Raw genomic sequence first — 22,550 nt, 5'->3', positions numbered from 1 at the left:
GCCGAGAACGACAATGTCCAAAAGTCCACACAAGCAATGAATGTATAAAGTCAGCGCAGGTCTATAGTAATACAGCTTTCCTCATTTTCTGGTATACAGGATCTTCGAACAAAAAGGCAAAGAAGCAAGGCTTACCAGATTCCAACAACCCACATTATAAGGTTGTAAACGAGTTTGATAGATGGTCCGCAGAACTTTCAAATGGTGTCGTTTCACCAGCGATGTTACACACCACAGATTCCTCCGGAATATAGTAGATATCCTGAGGTCGCAGAGACTCGCCAAAGGGGAGTCCAGTAGGATAGTGACATGAAAGAGATATACGGAACATCTAAGTGTAAACCGTCTTTATTACATAACAAGTAAAACAGTTTAAAAACCAGAATAAAAAAGCACTCACATACGGGGCCCGTGCACTGGGAACACAGAAAAAGTAGCGCGCATAAAATGGTCACTAGAAGACCTCAAATAAAATGGTGTCGCCTTCCCGGGCCGGTTTCGTAAATCTTGCGTTATCTAATGATGCAAGGTTGCGAAAAACGGCCGGGAAGGCGACAGGCGGCACCATTTTATTTGAGTTCTTCTATTGACCATTTTATGCGCACTACTTTTTCTGGGTTCCCAGTGCACGGGCCCCGTATGTGAGTTTTCCTTTATTCTTGTTTTTAAACTGTTTTACTTGTTATGTAATAAAGACGGTTTACACTTAGATGTTCCATACATCTCTTTCATGTCACTATCCTACTGGACTCCCCTTTGGCGAGTCTCTGCGACCTCAGGATATCTACTATATTCCGGAGGAATCTGTGGTGTGTAACATCGCTGGTGAAACGACACCATTTGAAAGTTCTGCGGACCATCTATCAAACTCGTTTACAACCTTATAATGTGGGTTGTTGGAATCTGGTAGGCCTTGCTTCTTTGCCTTTTTGTTCGAAGATCCTGTATACCAGAAAATGAGGAAAGCTGTATTACTATAGACCTGCGCTGACTTTATATATTCAATGTAACCCATAGCTACTGCACATACTAGATTCCTTACTAGGACTGGATGTAACTTCTGATTGGTTGCTGTGAGCTGTTTTTTTTTTCTTTCTATGGAATAGTGTTTGCCTTGATTCACTCCCATTTTCATCTTGGCTCTGCCTGTTCGGTAAGCCAGCACCTATTCAGTAAGAGACCTTGGGCAAGTCTCCCTAACACTGCTACTGCCTATAGAGCGTGTCCTAGTGGCTGCAGCTCTGGCGCTTTGAGTCCGCCAGGAGAAAAGCACTATATAAATGTTGTCTGTCTGTGACGGTCATCCCTGACACAGGAAGTGCTGCCACACACTGTCCTCCCCACACAGGAAGTTTCTGCCACACACGAAGTTGCTGCCACACACTGTCCTCCCCACACAGGAAGTTTCTGCCACACACGAAGTTGCTGCCACAGGCTGTCCTCCCCACACAGGAAGTGCTGCCACACACTGTACTCCCCACGCAGGAAGTTGCTGCCACACACAAAGTTGCTGCCACAGGCTGTCCTCCCCACACAGGAAGTTCAGTTGCTGCCACACACTGTCCTCCCCCACACAGGAAGTTGCTGCCACACACTGTCCTCCCCCACACAGGAAGTTGCTGCCACACACTGTCCTCCCCCACACAGGAAGTTGCTGCCACACACTGTCCTCCCCCACACAGGAAGTTGCTGCCACACACTGTCCTCCCCCACACAGGAAGTTGCTGCCACACACTGTCCTCCCCCACACAGGAAGTTGCTGCCACACACTGTCCTCCCCCACACAGGAAGTTGCTGCCACACACTGTCCTCCCCCACACAGGAAGTTGCTGTCACACACTGTCCTCCCCACACAGGAAGATGCTGCCACACACTGTCCTCCCCACACAGGAAGATGCTGCCACACACACTCCTCCCCACACAGAAAGTGCCGCCACACATTGTCCTTCCCACATAGAAAGTGCCGCCACACATTGTCCTTCCCACATAGAAAGTGCCGCCACACATTGTCCTTCCCACATAGAAAGTGCAGCCACACATTGTCCTTCCCACATAGAAAGTGCAGCCACACATTGTCCTTCCCACATAGAAAGTGCAGCCACACATTGTCCTTCCCACATAGAAAGTGCAGCCACACATTGTCCTTCCCACATAGAAAGTGCAGCCACACATAGAAAGTGCAGCCACACATTGTCCTTCCCACATAGAAAGTGCAGCCACGCGTTGGCCTTCCCACATAAAAAGTGCAGCCTCGCGTTGTCCTCCCCACACAGAAAGTGCAGCCACACACACATTGTCCTTCCCACACAAGAAGTGCCACCACCACTTATTGTCTACCTCACACAAAGTGGCACACACATTGTCCTCATATCTCATGAAGTGGCGCCATACATTGCCCTCATGACACAGGAAGTGCTGCCACATAGTTTCCAGCAAATTCTACAGGAAGACAAAATATTTTTATTAAGGTTACCTCTTCCTTTTACTTAATATTTATGCTTTATTCACTTTAATTAAATCAGAACTGCAGCTCAATACTGTAATGTTTTGTTTGTGTTGTGGATGGAGCAGGGGAATGTATATATTACATGAGGTGGAGATATTGCACCTGTTCTTGTTCCCTTCCAGAGGAGGTGACAGTGAATTCCCTGGATCTGGTCCCTGGAGACTGCATCCTGGTTCCGCTGGAAGGACTGCTGGTGCCCTGTGATGCCGCCCTGCTGACCGGAGAGTGTATGGTCAATGAGAGCATGTTGACCGGTGCGTGTCTTTACTGTGCTTTATACTGCTATGTCTTGTGCTATATACTACTGTATTGCTATACGTTGCACTATACGCTCTTTTAAACCTGTTATCGTTGTCATGGGTTTCTAGGTGAGAGCGTACCTGAGATGAAGACTCCTTTACCCTCTGGCCCCACCACCGATAATACCGTGTATTCCGCAGATGCCCATCGCCGTCATACGCTGTTCTGTGGGACGCAGATTATCCAGGCCAAGAGCTATGTGGACAGTGATGTCATTGCAATCGTCATAAGGACAGGTATCACATGACCTGCCACATGCGCACTGATCTCCCCAATGTTACCTGCTCTAGTCCTGGGTTCAACAGAAGTGCACCATTCAGCACATGTGGTGATCTGTTTGAGGGGTCATGGGCAGAAGTTTCACTTTCCATTAATTTGTAACTAAAACCTGAGATCTCTGGTCTCCTATACACCTAAACTTGTGATGGCATTTTTAGAGTGTATAATTCTGTTTCAGTTCCTTGCTATGAATGTGACTAGTGGGCAGGGAGGAGGAGGAAACCAGGGGGTCCTCAAATGTGAGGAGAAGCCTTAAGATGTAAGTGGGAGGTGGGGACCACAGATGCAGAGAGGAATGTGGGGACCTCAAATGCAAGGGGGGGACCCTCATAATGCATAGCGAGTGGAGACCTCAGATATAGTGTTGTCCGGATGATGAACGATTCGGATCTTTGAGTCTTTTGTGAGTCGAATAATCCGAATCATCAAAATGAGTGATTCGATCGCAAAAGGGGCGGGCCCAGGAGCGACACGCCCCCCTCTCAGCGGGCAGCGGGGTCCTGGAAGCAGAGCAGAGATGAATCGCTCTGTTGGAGGGAAGGCAGCCTTGCAGGGAGACAGGTAGCTGAGAGAGAGGGGACATGGGTGCCACTGCCAGATATGTGTAGAGCACACATACCGGCTATAACGTGCTGCTCATTACAGGCTGTCTGTTCGTAGTTGTGCACAGTGAACACATTGGAAGCTTTTGGCTCAGCTCAGCACAGCTCAGTAACTTTGCAGGCACTGTGATTGCTGTGCAATATGATCCTCCTGCACTCGGCACTAAAGAGCTGCACTTATCTTCTGGGAATGCTTTCTTTCACTGTGCTACTTTACATTCAAAGAGTACAGATGGAACATCTAGGTGAAATATATGTAAAGCATATGATTGCAGCATGTGGGTATTGTGTGCAAGCAAACATTTCTGCTCTCTGCTCGTCCGTCCCTCCCTTCTCTGTCCACTCCCTGCCCTCTGTCCATCTTCTCCCCTTCTCTATGTGTCCACACTTCCCCCCCCCCCCCCCCCCTTCTCCTGTCCTGCTAGTCATTTCACTCCCGAATGCTTCCCTTGTAAAATGATCTGAGATTCGGATCAAAGATCCGGATCTTTTCAATGATCCGATTCGAATCATCCGGATCATTGAAAAGATCCGAACTTCCCATCTCTACTCAGATACAGAGGGAGGAGTCCAGACACAAGGTGGGGATCTTTGCAAGAAAGGAGATGGGGACCTCAGATGCAAATAGAGGTCACCATACATGTGATAAATATGTAGTTTGACAAAGACAGTCTGACCCTCCCGATATTCTTCTGCTCCCCCTCAGGATTCTCCACCGTGAAAGGAAACCTCATTAGCTCCATACTGCACCCCAAGCCCGTCTTTTTCAAGTTTTACCGTGACGCCCTGAAGTTCATACTGGTCCTGGCTTTGTTTGGTAAGACAAGTATTGTTTTCTGTGTGTCCACAGTGCAAGACTGCTCCTGGCTCCTCCCTGACTGCATCCTGTGGGTGGGGATTAGATGGGGAGGAGCCTCATCACTGCTTCTTCTGTGTGGGGATTAGAGGGAGGAGCCTGGTCAGTGCCTCCTATGGATGGGGACAGAGCAGGGACAAGGTGCCACAGGGCCCACAACCTCCCCAACACCTTAATATGTAGTTATCTGGCTTGCAGTCACTGTTATGTATCTCCTTTTCTTATTTCTTTCTGCTTAATACACAATTAGTAATGACAGCTGAATGAATTGTGCGCCCCCTCCTACACTGCGCCCTGAGGCTGGAGCCTCTCCAGCCTATGCCTCGGCCCGGCCCTGGATGGGGACTAGATGGGGGAGGGACGTGGTCAGTGCCTCCTGTGGTTGGTGATTAGATAGGGGGAGGAGTAGAGATGGTCAAGAAGATGCAAATAAGGCAGGCTTGCCTGTGAATAGTGTGCAAGGTTGAATTGGGCCAAGTAAAAATATAGATGAAAACACCTTAATATTTGGGGTAAAGATTTCTCAGTGGCGCATCCGTCACGGATAGATCCTGACACCTCTCTGAAGAGTTTGACTCTGTAAACACAGCTGAGCAGAGAATCCAACTTGTGTACAGATGTGCCCTGAGTTCGCTTACACAACTTGAAAGTTGGATTTTCCAGAGATATCCAGAGTGCATTGTACCCTTCTTTACCCCACCCCCTGTAGTGCCTCCTCTGCTCGCCATAGTAACAGTACAGGCCGCTTGGGTACACATCGTTTGTTGCCCACAATGCTGTCCGTAGGTTCGCACCCAATCCCAACGGTTGACACATTGTCTGTGTACGTATCATAAACTGCTCCCATTGTTGCTGGAAAAGTGGCCAAACTCTATTAGATTTGCAGAAAGCCATATTAATGATCAGAATGCGTCCACCTTTCGTTTTCAGCAGTTCCTTTCTCGATAACACACGTTCCCTTAAAGAGGAACTGTACTGAAAATAACTTGAATAAAATTGCTTATGTTTTACAATATTCATGATGGGCATGGCGAGGTGTGTGGTGGGGACGTGGTTATAGGTGTGGCAGGGCCGTTTCTTAAATGTCCCTCTTTCTTATATCAAGAAGGTGGGAAGTATGTCTTTAGGCTTCACAGACCTCAATACCCCTAAAAGTGTGTACATGAATTCAGAATCTGCCACCCATTGGGACCTGGCCGTGACGGTTTGGGGATCAATGCTGTATAGATGAGTTGCTGGTATCTAGGACAGCAACACAGTCTGTTGCCATGGAGGAATTGAAGGGCCTATGGTGCCCTGTACGACCGAGGGGAGAGCATAAGGCTCATCCTTTTACCAGCCACACGAGGGGGCCCATGGGCATTTTTGCTGTGGGGTCCCATAGGTTGTTGCTGCACCCCGGCTCAAACTGGCAATGTTTCTTCCAGAAGCACTGTCACCGGTGTGCTCCCCTGGATGGGAGGCAGTGTGCTGTCTTTCTTCTACTGCATACAATGATGCACATTTTAAAGCTCTAGAGAGCCACATAAAATGTCAATGAGAGATGCATTCGGCCCGCGGGCCTTGTGTTTAACACCTTGTATGTTTCTTCAATATTTGTAGTTTACAAACTACACTTTGTATTTTAAACTATAAAACAGAGAAGAGCTAATGAACCTTTGAACTTTCCTGCAGTAAAATCTTAAACAAGAAACAGTGAGAGTCAAGTTAGTGTCAGTCAAGTTGAAATAGGTGCTTCAGAAAACAGCACTGTAGCCGACCAAGTTTGGTCAGAGAGCTCAGAGATGCTCTTTTGCATAGATAATACTTAACTCTTCCTGTTCTGGAAACTATATGAGGCCCCCCACACACTGCAAATTCGATTTGCGATTCCGATTTGTGTTTCCAAATGTCCCGGAAAAATAAGAAGAAAAATGCAGGAAAAAACGCAGCATGCAGTACCGATTAAAAACCTCGTAAAATCGGAATTGCATGTAGTGCGCAAGAGCCCTGAGCTATCTGTGCTGCTAATGTTCTCTTATCTGTACTACACATACACATCTTTATCTCATACGTTTATTTTCACTTCAGATTCCCTTTAATGCCATGGGTCTAACCTGTGGGAAATATAAAGCACCCACAGATCTCAGCCAGCAATCTGTTGATAGTTTTGTGTAATGATTGTGCCCGGTGATCTTTACCCACAGAATCCAGGCTTTGGTGAATTCTTATGGTTTACTCAGGTTAGCTTTAGTCATCAGCTATTTATTGATTTTTATCTTTTTGTTCTTTTGACAGCTGCTGTGGGGATCATCTATAGTATAGTTATCCATATTCTCTATAAGGTGGGTTCAATACATTAACTCTTATTTTTAAGATACCAGCAATAAATGCAGCAATACAGCATTGCAAAGTGTTATGCATAGTGAGAACACATTTATGTTTATGGAAAGGACACACAACAGGGCAGGCACTGTGGTTAATAGCGATGGAGGTGTTGGATGAAGGGGAAGAAGGGGGGGTGGGGGGCCTGAGTTTGGGACAGTGAACTTAGGCAGGGGGACACACTTTTCTGCTCAGAAAAATTGATATAAACTGAGAACTCACGTCAATCAATGGGCTAGTTCACACTTAATGCGTTTTTCTTGTGCAGGAAAAAAAACCTGGCATCCTGCACATTTTGTCAATTTTCTCTGTCCACTACATTAGCTGCTGTGAAAAATGTGCACCTTTTTCTGCATACAAACACACAATGTGTGCAGAAAGCTGAAAGACAAGCGTGTCCCCTGCCTTAGGATGAAAGTTTGTGTATTAAAGCTTGAGGGAAGTTCAGAAGGCTGAAAGCAGCTCTGAAAACATCTTTGTGCCCTTCTACAAGAGGAAGTTCTAAGTGAAGAAGACGCTAGTAGATGATTGGAGGGGGTGGAGAAGGAAGGCACCTTAAAGATTAGTTAGGCTGAATATATGGGTGTCACCTGCACTCAAATTGTGTTGTAGTCTGCAATCAGAAATTAGAGGAAGGCTATAGGGCCAAGAACTGAGCCTTGGGGAACACCACCAAGAAGGGGAGTAAGATGGATGGTCAATAAGATGCAAAGGATTTTGAATTGATGTAGGCTTTGAATTGATGCAGCTTGAAAATAGAGCAATAAAAATCCCACCCTAGTAGAAAATAAATGGTCTGGGATTTTTTTTTTTTTTTAAGCTGCATGAATTTGCATTCAAAATTGTGCAAGCAAAGGATTCTGGAGCACCACGTAGGATGTAGCTCTTAAGTTAAAATAGGGAGGTAGCCAAGAACAGCAACAGATGCTGAGAGCCAACACAGCTTGAAACAGGGTGGCAAGTCTGAAACAGCATCTGTCCCTGTTCAACTTTAAATATAGCGCTTTATTAAGTTAAAATCGAGAGGTAGCCATAAACAGCGACAGATGCTGTTTCGGGACTTGCCACACTTTTTCAAGCCGTTGGCGCTCTTTTTCAGCGTCAGTCACTGTTCATGGCCACCTCTCTATTTTAACTTCGTAAAGGGCTACATTTACCTACGTGGTGCTGCAGAATCCTTTGCTTGCACTATTTCCAGACCCAGTTTGGTAAAAGGGTCCATTCTGCTGAAGTACTCGTTCTATCTCCATTTGGATCCTGGTCCGCTCTACTTTTGTGTTCAAAATTTGCATCGCCCCAGAGTCCTTTGTCCCTCACTGAAAAGTGATCAGATAAATGAGGAGAAAACAGAGGGTGGGCGGGCACACATCCTGATGGAGTGACTTGTCTGAGGCAGAAGAGGGTGGTCAACAGTGTTGTATGCTGAGGGAAATCTGCCCTGTGACAGCTGAGGTTGTTCTTGGTCACCTCCTTGTGAGGAACGTTTTCTGTTGGTTGTCCGAACTGAAAAAGGAGACCCTGAACAGTTCAGTCTTTGCAGAGGTTGGGGTGCAAAGAGTAAGCCAGAGGGAATCGGGATGAGTGAGCAGGTAATGGGAGAAGATGGGAGAAGCAGCTGATTTCATTGAATCGGTCTGGTCTGAAGGAGGTGAAGGATTTAGAGATCGGTGGTGCCGATGGTGCTTATCTAGCGTAGTGCAATGTATAGATGAATGAGATTGGTACCGTTTCTCTTGTATAATTGTATTCCACTCCTCTGACAACCTTCCTCTCCCCTCTGCTTACTCAACCTCAGGACGCGGTGTCTCTTATCATTTTAACTGCCTTGGATGTGATCACCATCGTTGTCCCTCCGGCTCTGCCAGCTGCCATGACTGTGGGAACCATTTATGCCCAAAACCGCCTGAAGAGGCAGAAAATATTCTGCATCAGCCCTCCACGTATCAACGTCAGTGGCAAGCTAAAGATGATGTGCTTCGATAAGGTAGCCAAGACCCCCCCCCCACTCCACGCTTCTTCTCCCCAAAGCCCCCCTCCCCCCCCCCCCCCCTCCTTACCCGCCACGCTCTCTGCTCGCCTCTCCAGCTGATAGTCATTTGATTTCTGCAGCTGTGTCTTACCTCCTTGTTGCCCTTAGACAGGTACCCTCACAGAAGAAGGCCTGGATGTTTGGGGGGTGGTTCCGCTTCAGAATGGCAACTTCTTACCCATTAGCCACGAACCTCGCACTCTACCAGATGGGCATCTTCTGTATTCCCTGGCTTCCTGCCACTCCGTCACCCTCCTGCATGAGCGTGCTATTGGAGACCTCATGGACCTGAAGATGGTGGAGTCCACAGGATGGGTAAGAGTCACATGATGGCGACATGGGCAGCCTGTACCGTGCAGTACTCTTACACATCATCGTGAGACCACTGAATGTCCAACTTGGCAACCACACATGCCAAGACCACATATGAAGACCAAGCTCCATATATGGAGGGGATATAGGGATAGAGCAATAGGCTAATGGCATATAGGTATAGAGGAACAGATAATGCATGGGCCAGTGTACAGAATATTAGTACTGACCAGTGGATAATTAATGGCCACAGACCAATAGATGGCAGTAGAGAATTTGTGGTCATAGACCAGCAAACAGCCATAGATGATAGACCAGTGTTCCCCCAACCCTCTCCTCAAAGCCCACCAACAGTCCAGGTTCTGCAGGAGACCACACATAGTAACAGGTGGGGTAATTTGTGTGTCTGCAGGGCTGATTTCCTCCATCTCTGGCTTTCCACAAATCATGCACGGTTGTTGAGCCCTGTGGACAGGGTTGGGGAACACTGTGATAGACCAACAGAGGACAGCATGTGAGGCTACAGGAATAGGTAGATTGTGTATAGGAACAGAGCTATACATGTATGGGGATAGATCAACAGATGCATGACCGTTGGAGATGCAGCTGTAGACAGATATATACTGTAGATCATTTGATGGATGTAGACATTGTATGGGATGGAGTTACGTCTATGACCCGCTAGAGTGCTGTTAACCAGGCTTTGGAATTGCCAGCGATTTCAAAGTGCTAGGCTAATTAAAGTCAATGGAGCAGAGCCCAGAAAGTGATTGCGATTTGTTGAAGTCGCAAATGTGGGACCTGCAGCATCTTCAGAGTGATTCAGAGAGGAAAGTGATGGTCCAAAATTGCTTTCCTTTACAGAGTCTGAAGCCATTTTAAAAACTAGTATATACCTCTTATTTAGCTAAAAGATGAGGGCCAGGGCTAAAACGTTGCATTCCCGCGGCAGAACGAGAGTTTTTTAACCCCCAAATACCCGGGGCAAGAAAAGAGGAGCGCATCCTGCTAGTGGCAGCGCTTAGGGCTGTAGCTCTGCCTCTACTCGCGTCAATCCCCACTGATCGCCGCCTCTCCCCGCCCCTCTCTTTCACTGAGCGATCAGTGGTGGATTGACGTGAATGGAGGCAGAGCTACAGCGCTAAGCTCTGCCTCCCGGGCAGCAAAATCCACGACATTCAAAGTCGTGGATTTTTGCCCTAGGATGTGGGGGTTATAAAACCCTCGTTCTGCTGCGGGAATGCAGCGTGTAGCCTTGGCCATCATCCTAAAGCTAAATAAAAGGTAAAAACTAGTTTTTAATATGGCTTCAGAGTCAGTCGCTCCAGAATCACTCTAGTTGCAAAATCACTGTCAGATTTACGAGGGATTTAACAATGGCAGGCGGGCGTCCAGCCTTCCAGATATAGTGTGAGATCCAGCCATAGACAGTGTGTGGTGTAGATCTGTAGACACAGCATACGGATATGGAACCATAGTAGAGCTATGCATGAAGTGTGTATGTGGGATGGAGGTATGCGTGGAGTGTGTATGGGGGATGGAGGTATGCATGGAGCGTGTATGGGGGGGGGTGGAGGTATACATGGAGCGTAGAGCCATGCATGGAGTGTGTATGGAGGATGGAGGTATGCATGCGGTGTGTGAGGATAGAACATATTGTATTGTAGTGGTAGTTTGGCAGTTTGTGTAGCGAGTGTGGAGGCTGCCAGTTCTGACACCAGAGTCCTCCACAGGTTCTGGAAGATGGAGATTCGGACCCGCACACCAGGGAACTCTTTGGGACCAAAGTGCTGTCGGTGATAAAGCCGCCCTGCCTGGATGAGCAGCCGCTCGGGCCGGTAAGTGACCCTCAGAGCTGACACTCATATGTAGAGGAGATCTGCAAATAGCGTACGACCAGATATGAAAGAATAATGGAAGATTTGGTGTAATGGATGTATCCTTAGTGGTGTTTCACTTACACCAGAAACTGCAAAAATACTGTACAAGGATATCAAAGGCTAAAAAGAACTCTGGAAACCAAAAAGTAATCCTGATTTAACTTTTATATTCAAAAATGCAAAAAACTGACAGGCAAAAAAAAGTGCATCCATCCAATAACAGTAAACCGGCATGTTAGGCCCACCATAAAATCTTTCACAATATAGGTTTGTATTTCTTTTTTAGGCTTTATTGTGAAAGATCTACTTTCTGGTTTCCGGAGTTCTATTTTATCTTTTTTTATATCCTTGTAAAGTATTTTTATAGTATACGACCACACTGTATCCTCAAGACCAGCTTATTGGCTAAGGTTATGTCGAAGCAGTTCATTTCAGTCGCACGGCGGCAAAGCAGGGTGCCGTCATAGCAGCAATGCTATGCTATGCTGTGCGCCCTGCGTTACGGTATTTCAGGGCTCTGGCGACCGCCAGTCTCCAAATTACATCATTACAGTATTTAATGGCGCTGGTAAGTTTAGTAGCAACTGGGAGAACTGTGATTTGGCTCACCTTATGCCTGCCAAACTGCCCTTCGCCCAGATGAGATGTACTCTATTTTGTTACACCACACCTGACATGAGGCATAAGATAAAGTAGGGGACATGAGAGAAACATGCGTACATATAGGACCTGTAGAGACAAAAAGGAAGATTCTGTAGCCCCAATAGTGTAAAATCGATGGTATACAGGTTATTAATTCATAGAATGGTATACTCACAAACACAGGTTGCCGAGCTAGGGAACCAATGGAGAATTTTTTCCGTCACTCTGTAGATAGAAGGGGTGGTAACACCCATCCACCGGGTACATAAAAGTTCAGAGGTGCCAATGAAGTATAAAATAAAAAAAATTTAAAATTGGGGGGGGGGGGTTTAATGGTGGACTTGCCTCCCCGTGAAAGAAGACACAATAAGGTATAATATTCAGCGGCACATACTCATTTAACGGATAGACAGAGATGCTCTGGACTACGTGTCCCAGCATTCCTCACTGAGTTTAGCCTATAGTGCAGCGCCACGTCATTAGACGTTGGCCCTGCCAATAGCGAGCGCAGATGGATTCCCTGGGTGACGTAGCCAATCCCAGGAATCCCTGCGCTAACCCCTTGTGACACTCTGAACCAATCAGAGTCTGATCTGACCGGCGAGATGCGAAGCCGGTTTGTGTGCCCGCGGCGGCCTCGATCCAGCACCATTAAGGTAATTACTTATAAATTTGCCCAGTAGCTCAGTCTCCAGTGTTCCCTGACGGCGAAAGGCCGAAACCGGTCGGAACTGGAGACTGAGCAAATCGATAAGAGGTCATAAGACTATGTGATGTGTATTGGTATACACTATATGCATGATTATATCTAGGGTCCCTGTCAAAAGGACCCTCGAAGTGAGTCATTGTACATGTGTTGTTGTTTTTATTGCTTTTGATTAAAACTTGATGTTTTAAAGGAATATGAGTGACCTATTGATGGTTTTATCCTTGGTGACGGTCACTATCTGAGATTTTTGTCTGTACACTGTGGTGCTGCAGATATTTGATCACTCAGCGCTTTAGATATTCATTTGGCATTTCTGACACCTACTGTGGATACGGTTGTCCGGAGCAGCGGGTGAAATACTCATTGTGGATTAGGAACAGCGCCTGTATTTCATCTTTTAAACGTGATAATATTCAAATTACATTTATTTCTTAGTCCAAAAGATCTGCAACGTGTTTCTTGGGTCTCACGCCCGCTTCCTCAGGCAAGAGTGTCTATATGTCGTATAGCGCCTCACAGACACGCTATACCACATATAGACACTCTTAGACGTGCTCATTCTTATATTTTTGCCTGAGGAAGCGGGCGTGAGAGCGGCGAAACGCACTGCAGATCTTTTGGAGTAGGAAATAAATGTAATTTTGTATATTATACATTAGTGTATCTTTTGTGGGAAGGTAAGTCCACCATTAACCCCCCCCCCTCCCCCCATTTTAAATGGTTTTTAATTTATTTTATACTACATTAGGGCCTCTGTTTCTCATAGTGACATATAGTACCTGAACGGTCATGTGACATGAGGTAAACATGGGTAGATCAAAGTGCATGCAGTTTCTGTGGTGAGGTGCACTGTTTTGGCATTGATTTGTGTTTTTTCCACCTTCAGAAGCACACGGTTCCAGTGGGCGTTCTGCAGAGGTTCCCATTCTCCTCAGGTCTTCAGCGGATGAGCGTTATCGTCAGATTCCCCGGGGACCAGCCCTCCGAGCTCTACATGAAGGGGGCGCCAGAGATGGTGGCCAGTCTGTGCAGGAGCGACACAGGTGAGCGACAGTGCTGGCGCCCTCTCCTGGCAGGGAAGGTGTAGGACATTACAGTAAAGTAAGTGAATTCTCTGTCCTCTCTTGCAGTCCCCCCTGACTTCTCCGCCATGCTTCGTCAGTACACACAGGACGGATACCGGGTACTGGGCTTTGCTTATAAGACTCTGCCATCCGTCAGAACGTTTGAAGAAGCCCAGGCAGTGACCAGGTTAGCCCAAAGCTCTTCTCTCATTACTGCTTCGCCTTGTTGTACCATGTGGTGGGGGGTTGGGGGGGCAGTGCAGTATATTTTTTTAAAAAAATAGTTTTTAGGTGTGAAAAGATTGTATGATCTAACTCTAACGTGACTAGCTCATAAGTTAGGCTTACTGTAAGGTCAAGGAGTTAACGATGTATTGCAGGTTAACCAAGAAACAGATCTCTCTCTGATCTTCCCAATCGATTTCAGCTTGAAATCTCTCAGGAATTTCCTTTGTGACGCCGCCTCAGTCACTGTACTTTTAAAACCAGCAATGTCAGGGCAGGCTCAGATTCCACACACCAGCAGCTCTGCCACTAGAGCATATAGTAGTTGAGAGAGAGGTTAGCTCTGCTGCTGCCCCTGCCAAGGTGGGGGGGGGGGGAGGAGTCTTATATCGATGCACTCATGCTCACTGGAGCCAAGGGACCTGTGCAAAGCCACCTCTGGAAGTTTCCCCCTATCCCAAACCAGTCCTGATAAACTCTTACCTAGACGTGTGCGTGCTCATGATCACACAATTATCGCTTTTTTGCAAGCCTTGCTATGGTCTGATGTGATGTATGTAGAATCTGAAGACTCTCTCATCCTGCTAGTTAAACTGCCGGTAGATGGCAGCCTATAGCACAGTGCTGCAGGAAGTGGCTGGTGTCTGGGCCCTGCGTGGGGTGGGGGGTGTCACAGACTGATTCTCTCAGTAGATGGAAGCTTGTAGCACAGTGCTGCAGGAAGTAGCTGGTGTCTGGGCCCTGCGTGGGGTGGGGGGTGTCACAGACTGATTCTCTCAGTAGATGGAAGCTTGTAGCACAGTGCTGCAGGAAGTAGCTGGTATCTGGGCCCTGCGTGGGGTGGGGGATGTCAGACTGAATCTCTCAGTAGATGGAAGCTTGTAGCACAGTGCTGCAGGAAGTGGCTGGTGTTTGGGCTCTTGGACGGGTGCTTTACAAGTGATTTATTTAGCATCCGATTATAAACCGGCTCTGCAGCTTAAAGAGAACCTGTACTGAGTAAAAATGTTTAAAATAAGCACGAGGTAACTTCAAATTAACATTGCATAGTTACCTTGCCATCAGGTCCTCTCAGAAGCTCACCATTTTCTTTTGACAATAATCCCTTCCAGTTCTGGCAATATTTTGTCAGATCTGAAATATATCAGTTGCTGTCAGTTATAGCTGAGAGGAAAACTGATGTACCAGGTAATGTCCATGTTTCCCTATGGCTCAAGTGGGCGGCGTTACAGTTTAACTGTGTGCTGACTAGAAAGCTGTTATGGGTAATGGCCATTTTCAAAATGGAGGACGGAAAATTCCCTTGATCACAGTGAACAAACAGGACGCGGGAGAGGAGAAAGACACGGAGGAGTAGACTACATGGAAGGTAAGTATGACTTGTGCATGCTTATTTTGACTTTTAATTTTTAGTTCAGGTTTACTTTAAGAAATCGTTTGTTTCTGGAGATTGGTAACAAAACTTGGGCCTTGTTTCCTGGATGACTGGAGCTGTCCATCCCCCATTAATACGCCGGTCAGTCCGCCCTCTGGCCGCTGTAAGCTTGTCATTTGCATCTCTTGTGGTGACACAATACTCAGCGCTGGACAATACACCTTATAAATGGAGTTGTGATAATCCCTCTTCTACACTGCGCAGAGATTCAGCGGAACGCGATCTGACCTTCCTCGGCTTCCTGGTGATGCGGAACGTTCTGAAGCCGGAGACCTCACCCGTCATCTATGCCCTGAGGAAAGCCAACTTCCGCACCGTCATGGTAACCGGTGAGTGATGACTACACCATACATATATCTCACAGCTCCATCTTGTATACAGCTCACTCCTCCTATGACACCCAACAACCCCCCACCCGTTATGCCCTTACACTGTAATCTGGTATGGGCAGAGCTCCCTCTACTATTGTAAATTAGTAAACCCACAGTTTCATCTTACATACAGTTTACAGACTCCCATTACCTCTTTATTCCCTTCATTATCCCCCTAAACTGTAATTTCCTATGGGCAGAGCTCTCTCCCCTATTTTATCTTGGTGGACACACAGCTCCATCTTCTGTTCAGAACTTTTTGTTAGTAATGCACTTCCTCCTTCAAAAGCCAGAACCCAAATTACTTTAAAAACAGCGTAATTTGGCCGCAGCAATAGCTGGCAGCCTAATTGCATCTCTCCCCGAGTCCATGGCGGTCTGGAGGAGGAAATGGTAATCAACGCCGCTGAAACTTTTGCAGGTGCAGGGTGAGCCGTTTCTCAGCTTCACCCTGTGCCTGAATTTCCCAGCACTGTTTTTGCATGAATGCGACGGGGCCATATGTGGGGCTTGTCTGTACATCACTATTGTAAGGTGACTTCCTGTGATTCCCTCTCTAGGGGACAACATGCTGACGGCCGTGAATGTTGCGAAGAACTGCCATATTGTAGAGCCGACAGAAAAGCTTCTGTTTGTAAATGCTTCACCGCCCACATACAACAGCTCGGCGACCTTGAAATTCATCCCGTCTGAGCCAACGATGACGGAGGACACCCGAGAGGTGAGTGTGATGGACCCTTCCCTGCCACCTACTCCCAGTACTCCTGCAGGTCTGTCCCCTTCCTTACCCGGTACCGGTGGATTTGTTGTGCTGTTTCCAGGGCGGGTTCTAGTTACAGTGGGGCCCTCAGGCAAAGTTACCCCGTGGTTTATCTCTTCTCCCCCCAACAGACACCGCCCCCTCAAAGTGGCATTAGGGGCCCCTTAGTTGCTACCAAGTCCCCCACCATCCCCTAAGGGCCACTTAGCTGGCAGTCACACACACACACACCCCCCCCCCCCTGGTTCCCGTGGGGCACCTGCAGAATCTTCAGCGGTAGCGTCTCGCCTGTCATGGCGTGTGCGCTCCTCCATTAGTCCATATCTCTGTGCGCTTTGTGTGCGCTCCTCCATTAGTCCAGGTCTCTGTGCACTTTGTGTGCGCTCCTCCATTAGTCCAGGTCTCTGTGCACTTTGTGTGCGCTCCGCCATTAGTCTGTGTCTCTGTGCACTTTGTGTGCGCTCCTCCATTAGTCCAGGTCTCTGTGCACTTTGTGTGCGCTCCTCCATTAGTCCATGTCTCTGTGTACTTTGTGTGCGCTCCTCCATTAGTCTGTGTCTCTGTGTACTTTGTGTGCGCTCCTCCATTAGTCCAGGTCTCTGTGCACTTTGTGTGCGCTCCTCCATTAGTCCAGGTCTCTGTGCACTTTGTGTGCGCTCCTCCATTAGTCCAGGTCTCTGTGCACTTTGTGTGCGCTCCACCATTAGTCCATATCTCTGTGCACTTTGTGTGCGCTCCACCATTAGTCCAGGTCTCTGTGCACTTTGTGTGCGCTCCTCCATTAGTCCATGTCTCTGTGCACTTTGTGTGCACTTCTCCATTAGTCCATGTCTCTGTGCACTTTGTGTGCGCTCCTCTATTAGTCCATGTCTCTGTGCACTTTGTGTGCGCTCCTCCATTAGTCTGTGTCTCTGTGCACTTTGTGTGCGCTTCTCCATTAGTCCAGGTCTCTGTGCACTTTGTGTGCGCTCCTCCATTAGTCCATGTCTCTGTGCACTTTGTGTGCGCTCCTCCATTAGTCCAGGTCTCTGTGCACTTTGTGTGCGCTCCACCATTAGTCCATGTCTCTGTGCACTTTGTGTGCACTTCTCCATTAGTCCATGTCTCTGTGCACTTTGTGTGCGCTCCTCCATTAGTCTGTGTCTGTGTACTTTGTGTGCGCTCCTCCATTAGTCCAGGTCTCTGTGTACTTTGTGTGCGCTCCTCCATTAGTCCAGGTCTCTGTGCACTTTGTGTGCACTCCTCCATTAGTCCAGGTCTCTGTGCACTTTGTATGCGCTTCTCCATTAGTCCAGGTCTCTGTGCACTTTGTGTGCGCTTCTCCATTAGTCCATGTCTCTGTGCACTTTGTGTGCGCTCCTCTATTAGTCCGTGGACCTGTGCACTCCCTAATTCTTTCTCACAAGGCCGCCTCTCCTCCATGACCTGGCATGTTACTACATCATATGCCACTTAGGTCTCTGAGAAGATGCGGACAGTGGGGAATGCCCAGAGTCACAAATGGAGGAGTGCGCACACCGAGACAGGTGAGTCGCTACTGCAGTAGTTCTGGGGAGCACATTAAAGTCGGAGATGAACTGGGGGGGCTCAGGGTCAAGAGTTTATTGCCCATGTTGCCCTTCTGGTGGCACCGGCCCTGTTTGGTTCTGATCTCCTGGGTGGATTGAAATAAAGATAAAACACCATTCCTAAGGTAAGGAGAATACACAAATTGGTATCCCTTTTTAAAGGGTGCCTAAAGTGAAATAAAGGTGCCCTGTTTTAACTTACCTTAATTCATCCAGCCCCCGGCAGTCCTTCTGGACCCTTGCAGTCTTTCTGCTTGGCCCCTCGTAAAGCTGGACTACTGAGCCATACGTGAGCCATTGCACATGCTCACTCCCAGGGCGCACAACCTCCTTGGTTTTTGAACTGCACAGACTGCTCCCGGTCACTGGTTGAGGAGGCATGCCCGCCGGGGCAGCACATGCAGCTTTCAGAGTGGCACAGCTGCAGAGCGGATTGTGAGGGACCAGAAGAACTGCAGGGAGCTGGAAGCCTGAGATATTTGCAGATCAGTATTTGGGTTGTCCTCCTCATTTTCGCTCCTATCTTCCATCAGTCACACCTTTTCTGTACTGACAGTGGTCTCCTCTTCTCACTTGCAGGGGCTGTATCAACAAGGTGGAGCCTTCTTGGAGAGGGGTCAGTTCTGCTTCGCCATGAATGGAAAATCGTTTGCAGCTCTGACTGATTACTTCCCAGATATTCTTCCTAAGGTGAGCCGCCCTGTGGTTTGTCCCTCTGATGGTTCCTGTATAATTATGACCATTAATGGACCTTGTCCTGACCTCACAATGTGGTGCATCACAAGGGGAGGCGCTCTGTGGTTTGTGTCGCTCTGATGGTTGTCTGGTTCCTGTAGAATTGTGGCCATCCATTAATGCACCTTGATCTTGCCTCACAATGAGGTGCTTCTCAAAGTAAGACGCTGTGTGATTTGTGCCCCCAACTTTGATGGTAACTTTGGAAGTATGGCCGTCATTGGACCTTGTCCTGACCTCGCAATGTAGTCCTTCTCAAGGTGAGACACTTTGGGCCATATGCAATTCTCCTTTTCACCTGAGTTTTCTCCTAGGAGGTATTTTTTTCATCTTCTCTTGAAAGTAACTTTCAGCACTCTGCAATTGAAAATAAGTAACACAAACTAGGTGAAGGAGTATATAAAAAAGTGAGTAATTTATTGCTTGCCAGAGACTTAAAAAGCATTTTGTTCAGAAGTTGTGAAAATATCACCTAGGTGAAAAATGGGGAGAAAAAGTGAATTGCATATTGGCATTTGTGGTTTGTCTCTCTGGTTCCTGTGGAATCCTGGCCCATTATTAGACCTTGTCATGCATGACCTCGGTGTAGTCCCTCCTAAGGTGAGTTGCTCTGTGGTATGGTCCAATAGTGCCATTTATACTTTTTTTAAAATCCTGCTACCGTGATTAAAAACCACATTTTATTTGCCCATTTGTCCTGGTTATTAAAACGTTTAAAATATTTCCCTAGTACAATGTATGGCGCAATATTTTATTTGGAAATAAAAGTGCATTTTTTTCCCATTTTGCCTCCATCACTAATTACAAGCCCATAATTAAAAATAAAAAAACCCAGTAATATACCATCTTGACATACATATTAAAAAAGTTCAGTCCCTAAGGTACCGTAATTATTAATGTATTTTGTTTTTGTCATTTTTTTTAATGCAAATATTTTATTTGGGTAACAATGGAAGAGTGTGGGTGGTAAAAAGTTTATTTTAATGGTATGTGTGGTATACGGGTGTATTTAAAAAAAAAAAAATAAATAAAAATGTATACGGTAGGTGTATTTTTACGATTTGACCACAAGATGTCCTTGCACATTATTTTTCTGAGCGCACGATTAGTACATAATGCGTGCATGTGTTGCCTTAGAAGTGGTTAATCACGGTATTCTTTGCCCATAGTCTCTGCCTGCTTAGTCTTCGTTCGGACCATTTAGTCTTTTTTTTTTTTTTTTTTTTTCAGGTTCTCATCCACGCCGCTGTATTCGCCCGAATGTCCCCAGATCAGAAAACTCAGCTGGTGCGCAATTTTCAGGATATGGAGTGAGTGTTCGAGCATCATCTCTGCTCCTTTATTATTATTATTATTATTATTATCATTATTTTATTTTTTTATCAGTATGTGCACATGCGCACACACACCCAAACACCACCCATAACATAATCTCTCTGTTCTGGAAAAATTCTTGGACTTTTCCTGAGCTTCTCCTCTCCTCCAGGGATGGTCGTAGTCAGCCAACTTCGCTACGCTGGAACTACGCGTATTTTTACGCAAATGCGCTTCGCAATCTACGGCTATGTAATCAGAAACTTCACTACATTTGCATTTCGTAGACTACGTGTTAAAATATGCAAGCTTTGCTTAGTGCGATGTGACCACTTATGCCCTTATGCGGAAAAATTTCCGCAATAATCTTCAACCTATTTGCAAATATAAACTAATATAAGCGTAAATTCCACCTTCCAATGCGGGATTGTATGCTTATAAAAGGGCAATAATATTTCTGCGCATGCGCAATGATCCATATAGATGCAGTTATCGCACACGTAGTTGACTTCGCAATACATACGTCAACTTCGCGTAGCGGGCGAAGCTTCGCATAGCGGGACTACGACTGCGTGGAAATGCGTACGTGTAGTTCTTAAACTTCGCCTACGAACTACGATGCGTAGTTGCGTACTACGACACGTAGATTCGCGCTGACGTAGTTTACGAGCAACCCTGCTCTCCTCTAGGACTCCTTTCTAAATTCCATTTGGAACTTTCTATCCCTCGAGATCATTAAATGCAACCTGATCTCGCACTTCTTCAGGCTAACATACAGTCTAGGTCTAGGACATGTCAGTTGGATACTGGATCATAGGACTATATGTAGACAAAGCAAGACGCAGAATATTTTATTTGGCCACTAGGGTGTGCTCTATAGGCAGTGGTCTCCTTTGACAGAGGCAGTGCCACCAGTACACTATCCAGTGTCTGTAGCACATGCTGATAAAAATTGTAGTCTTTCTCTTATGTTATCCGCAGGAATTGAGAAACCTATCCAGTGAGGAATATTTGGACTGAATAAACGTGGGAATGTTGGACATTCATATACATACATGACTGTTTGAGTACTTTGATCCATTATACTGTATAACATTCTATTTGCTGGTAGCTATTTGCTCTCCCATGGTGAAGCGAACCAGTCTTTATTGACGTATTGAAGTTCACTAGTTTGGAGGTCTCTTGCAGAAGGAGCACAACACTATAATCCTGTTTTATAAGAAGCCGGGAGCAGGGCCGGCCCGCTCATGAGGCGGGGTGAAACTTTTGCCTCAGGCGGCAAAATTCCAGGGGCGGCACCCGCCCGTCCGTGGGTGCGGGGAGCCGGCCGCCGAGCTGGAGGGGTAGCTGGCAGGACGGGGGTATTGGGCCTAGCGGCGGGGAGGGGGTCGTACCCCCCCTCCCTCGCCTGGGTCCCCCGTGCTCCGCTCCCCTCCAGCCTTAAATACAAGCAGCCGCTATGTGTAAGAGGCACGGGCGGGGAGGACTCACCTCTTCCTCGTTCCAAGCGTGCGCTCCACTGACGTCACTTCCTGCAACGCTGCAGGAAGTGACGTCAGTGGAGCGCACGCTGGGAAGAGGTGAGTGTCCTCCCCGCCCGTTCCTCTTACACATAGCGGCTGCTTGTATTTAAGGCTGGAGGGGAGCGGAGCACGGGGGACCCAGGCGAGGGAGGGGGGGTACGACCCCCTCCCCGCCGCTAGGCCCAATACCCCCGTCCTGCCAGCTACCCCTCCAGCTCGGCGGCCGGCTCCCCGCACCCACGGACGGGCGGGTGCCGCCCCTGGAATTTTGCCCAAATCCTGCTGAGGTATTAGATTGGTCCATTTTTAAGCTGCATAATTTTGCATACAAAATTTGCATTATCCTCCAACTCAAAGTTATTTGCATTTCAGTGACCATCCCTTCTGGAGTCACTGGTAGAGTTCAGATTGGGATGGAGCCAATCTGTGTCTTGGTGAACGTCAGAAAAGCATGTTCTCTATATGGGATTTGATAAGGACACGTACTAATGTTTTATTTGTGCCCTGTGTAAGGGGAGGGAGAGGACATAGTTTAAAACTTTTTTTTTTAATCGCAATGCCAGAAGTTTTATTTATAGTAAATACTATGCACAAATGCATTAAACATGAGCCTACATCTCATTGGTTGTGGCAGTTACTGCGTGGGGATGTGCGGAGATGGAGCCAATGACTGTGGAGCGTTGAAGGCGGCCGATGTCGGGATCTCTCTATCAGATGCCGAGGCCTCAGTCGCCTCTCCGTTCACTTCCAAACTGGACAACATTGAGTGCGTTCCCATCGTCATCCGGTGAGTGGATATCGTCTATCGTCCTTCCCCCATTTTTTTATGCTTTTGTAAATCCGTGTCACTAGAGCCATCCCGGCAGCTGTGGAGTTGAGATGTGTGAAGATCGAGGAAATCAGTGGCTGGCAGAGCTCACAGGGAAGCCATGCTGAGTAGTACAAGCTTCCCCCCCTGAATACTATGAATACTATGGAGCCCCTCCCCTGCAGAAAGTGACATCACTAGTCACCATGCCCTGCAGGAGTTACCAATAATAGTGTCCATGCGGACTCTGCATATATAGGAGCGGGGT

At 47.2% G+C, this 22,550-nt stretch overlaps 1 protein-coding gene and 1 long non-coding RNA gene across 6 annotated transcripts in view; one reads left to right on the top strand and one right to left on the bottom strand.

Annotated features, from left to right (window-relative positions):
* LOC137521816 (uncharacterized) overlaps positions 1 to 22,550 on the bottom strand; it is a 45,017-nt gene that overhangs the window by 8,858 nt on the left and 13,609 nt on the right. The window contains exon 3 of one of the 2 annotated variants that reach the window (XR_011022212.1): positions 22,088 to 22,340. The exons of the other annotated variant lie outside the window; for it this stretch is intronic. This is a non-coding gene — a long non-coding RNA (uncharacterized lncRNA). Of the gene's footprint in view, positions 1 to 22,087; positions 22,341 to 22,550 lie in introns of those variants that run through there. 2 annotated transcript variants of the gene reach the window in all.
* The window catches only part of ATP13A2 (ATPase cation transporting 13A2), a 77,644-nt gene that overhangs the window by 45,444 nt on the left and 9,650 nt on the right, over positions 1 to 22,550 (top strand). For all 4 annotated transcript variants that reach the window (XM_068241578.1, XM_068241579.1, XM_068241580.1 and 1 more), the window contains exons 11-24: positions 2,629 to 2,760; positions 2,875 to 3,042; positions 4,394 to 4,504; positions 6,821 to 6,867; positions 8,703 to 8,891; positions 9,045 to 9,251; positions 10,982 to 11,086; positions 13,366 to 13,522; positions 13,610 to 13,730; positions 15,408 to 15,532; positions 16,135 to 16,295; positions 18,482 to 18,592; positions 19,868 to 19,947; positions 22,109 to 22,261. In XM_068241578.1, the coding sequence (XP_068097679.1) occupies positions 2,629 to 2,760; positions 2,875 to 3,042; positions 4,394 to 4,504; positions 6,821 to 6,867; positions 8,703 to 8,891; positions 9,045 to 9,251; positions 10,982 to 11,086; positions 13,366 to 13,522; positions 13,610 to 13,730; positions 15,408 to 15,532; positions 16,135 to 16,295; positions 18,482 to 18,592; positions 19,868 to 19,947; positions 22,109 to 22,261 (1,867 nt within the window). The remainder of the gene's footprint in view (positions 1 to 2,628; positions 2,761 to 2,874; positions 3,043 to 4,393; positions 4,505 to 6,820; positions 6,868 to 8,702; positions 8,892 to 9,044; positions 9,252 to 10,981; positions 11,087 to 13,365; positions 13,523 to 13,609; positions 13,731 to 15,407; positions 15,533 to 16,134; positions 16,296 to 18,481; positions 18,593 to 19,867; positions 19,948 to 22,108; positions 22,262 to 22,550) is intronic.

The sequence above is a fragment of the Hyperolius riggenbachi genome, chromosome 6, assembly GCF_040937935.1.
Source record: "Hyperolius riggenbachi isolate aHypRig1 chromosome 6, aHypRig1.pri, whole genome shotgun sequence".
Lineage (NCBI taxonomy): Eukaryota > Metazoa > Chordata > Amphibia > Anura > Hyperoliidae > Hyperolius > Hyperolius riggenbachi.
The sequence above is the reverse complement of the archived record's forward strand: the minus strand, read 5'-3'. Positions and strand labels throughout refer to the sequence as shown.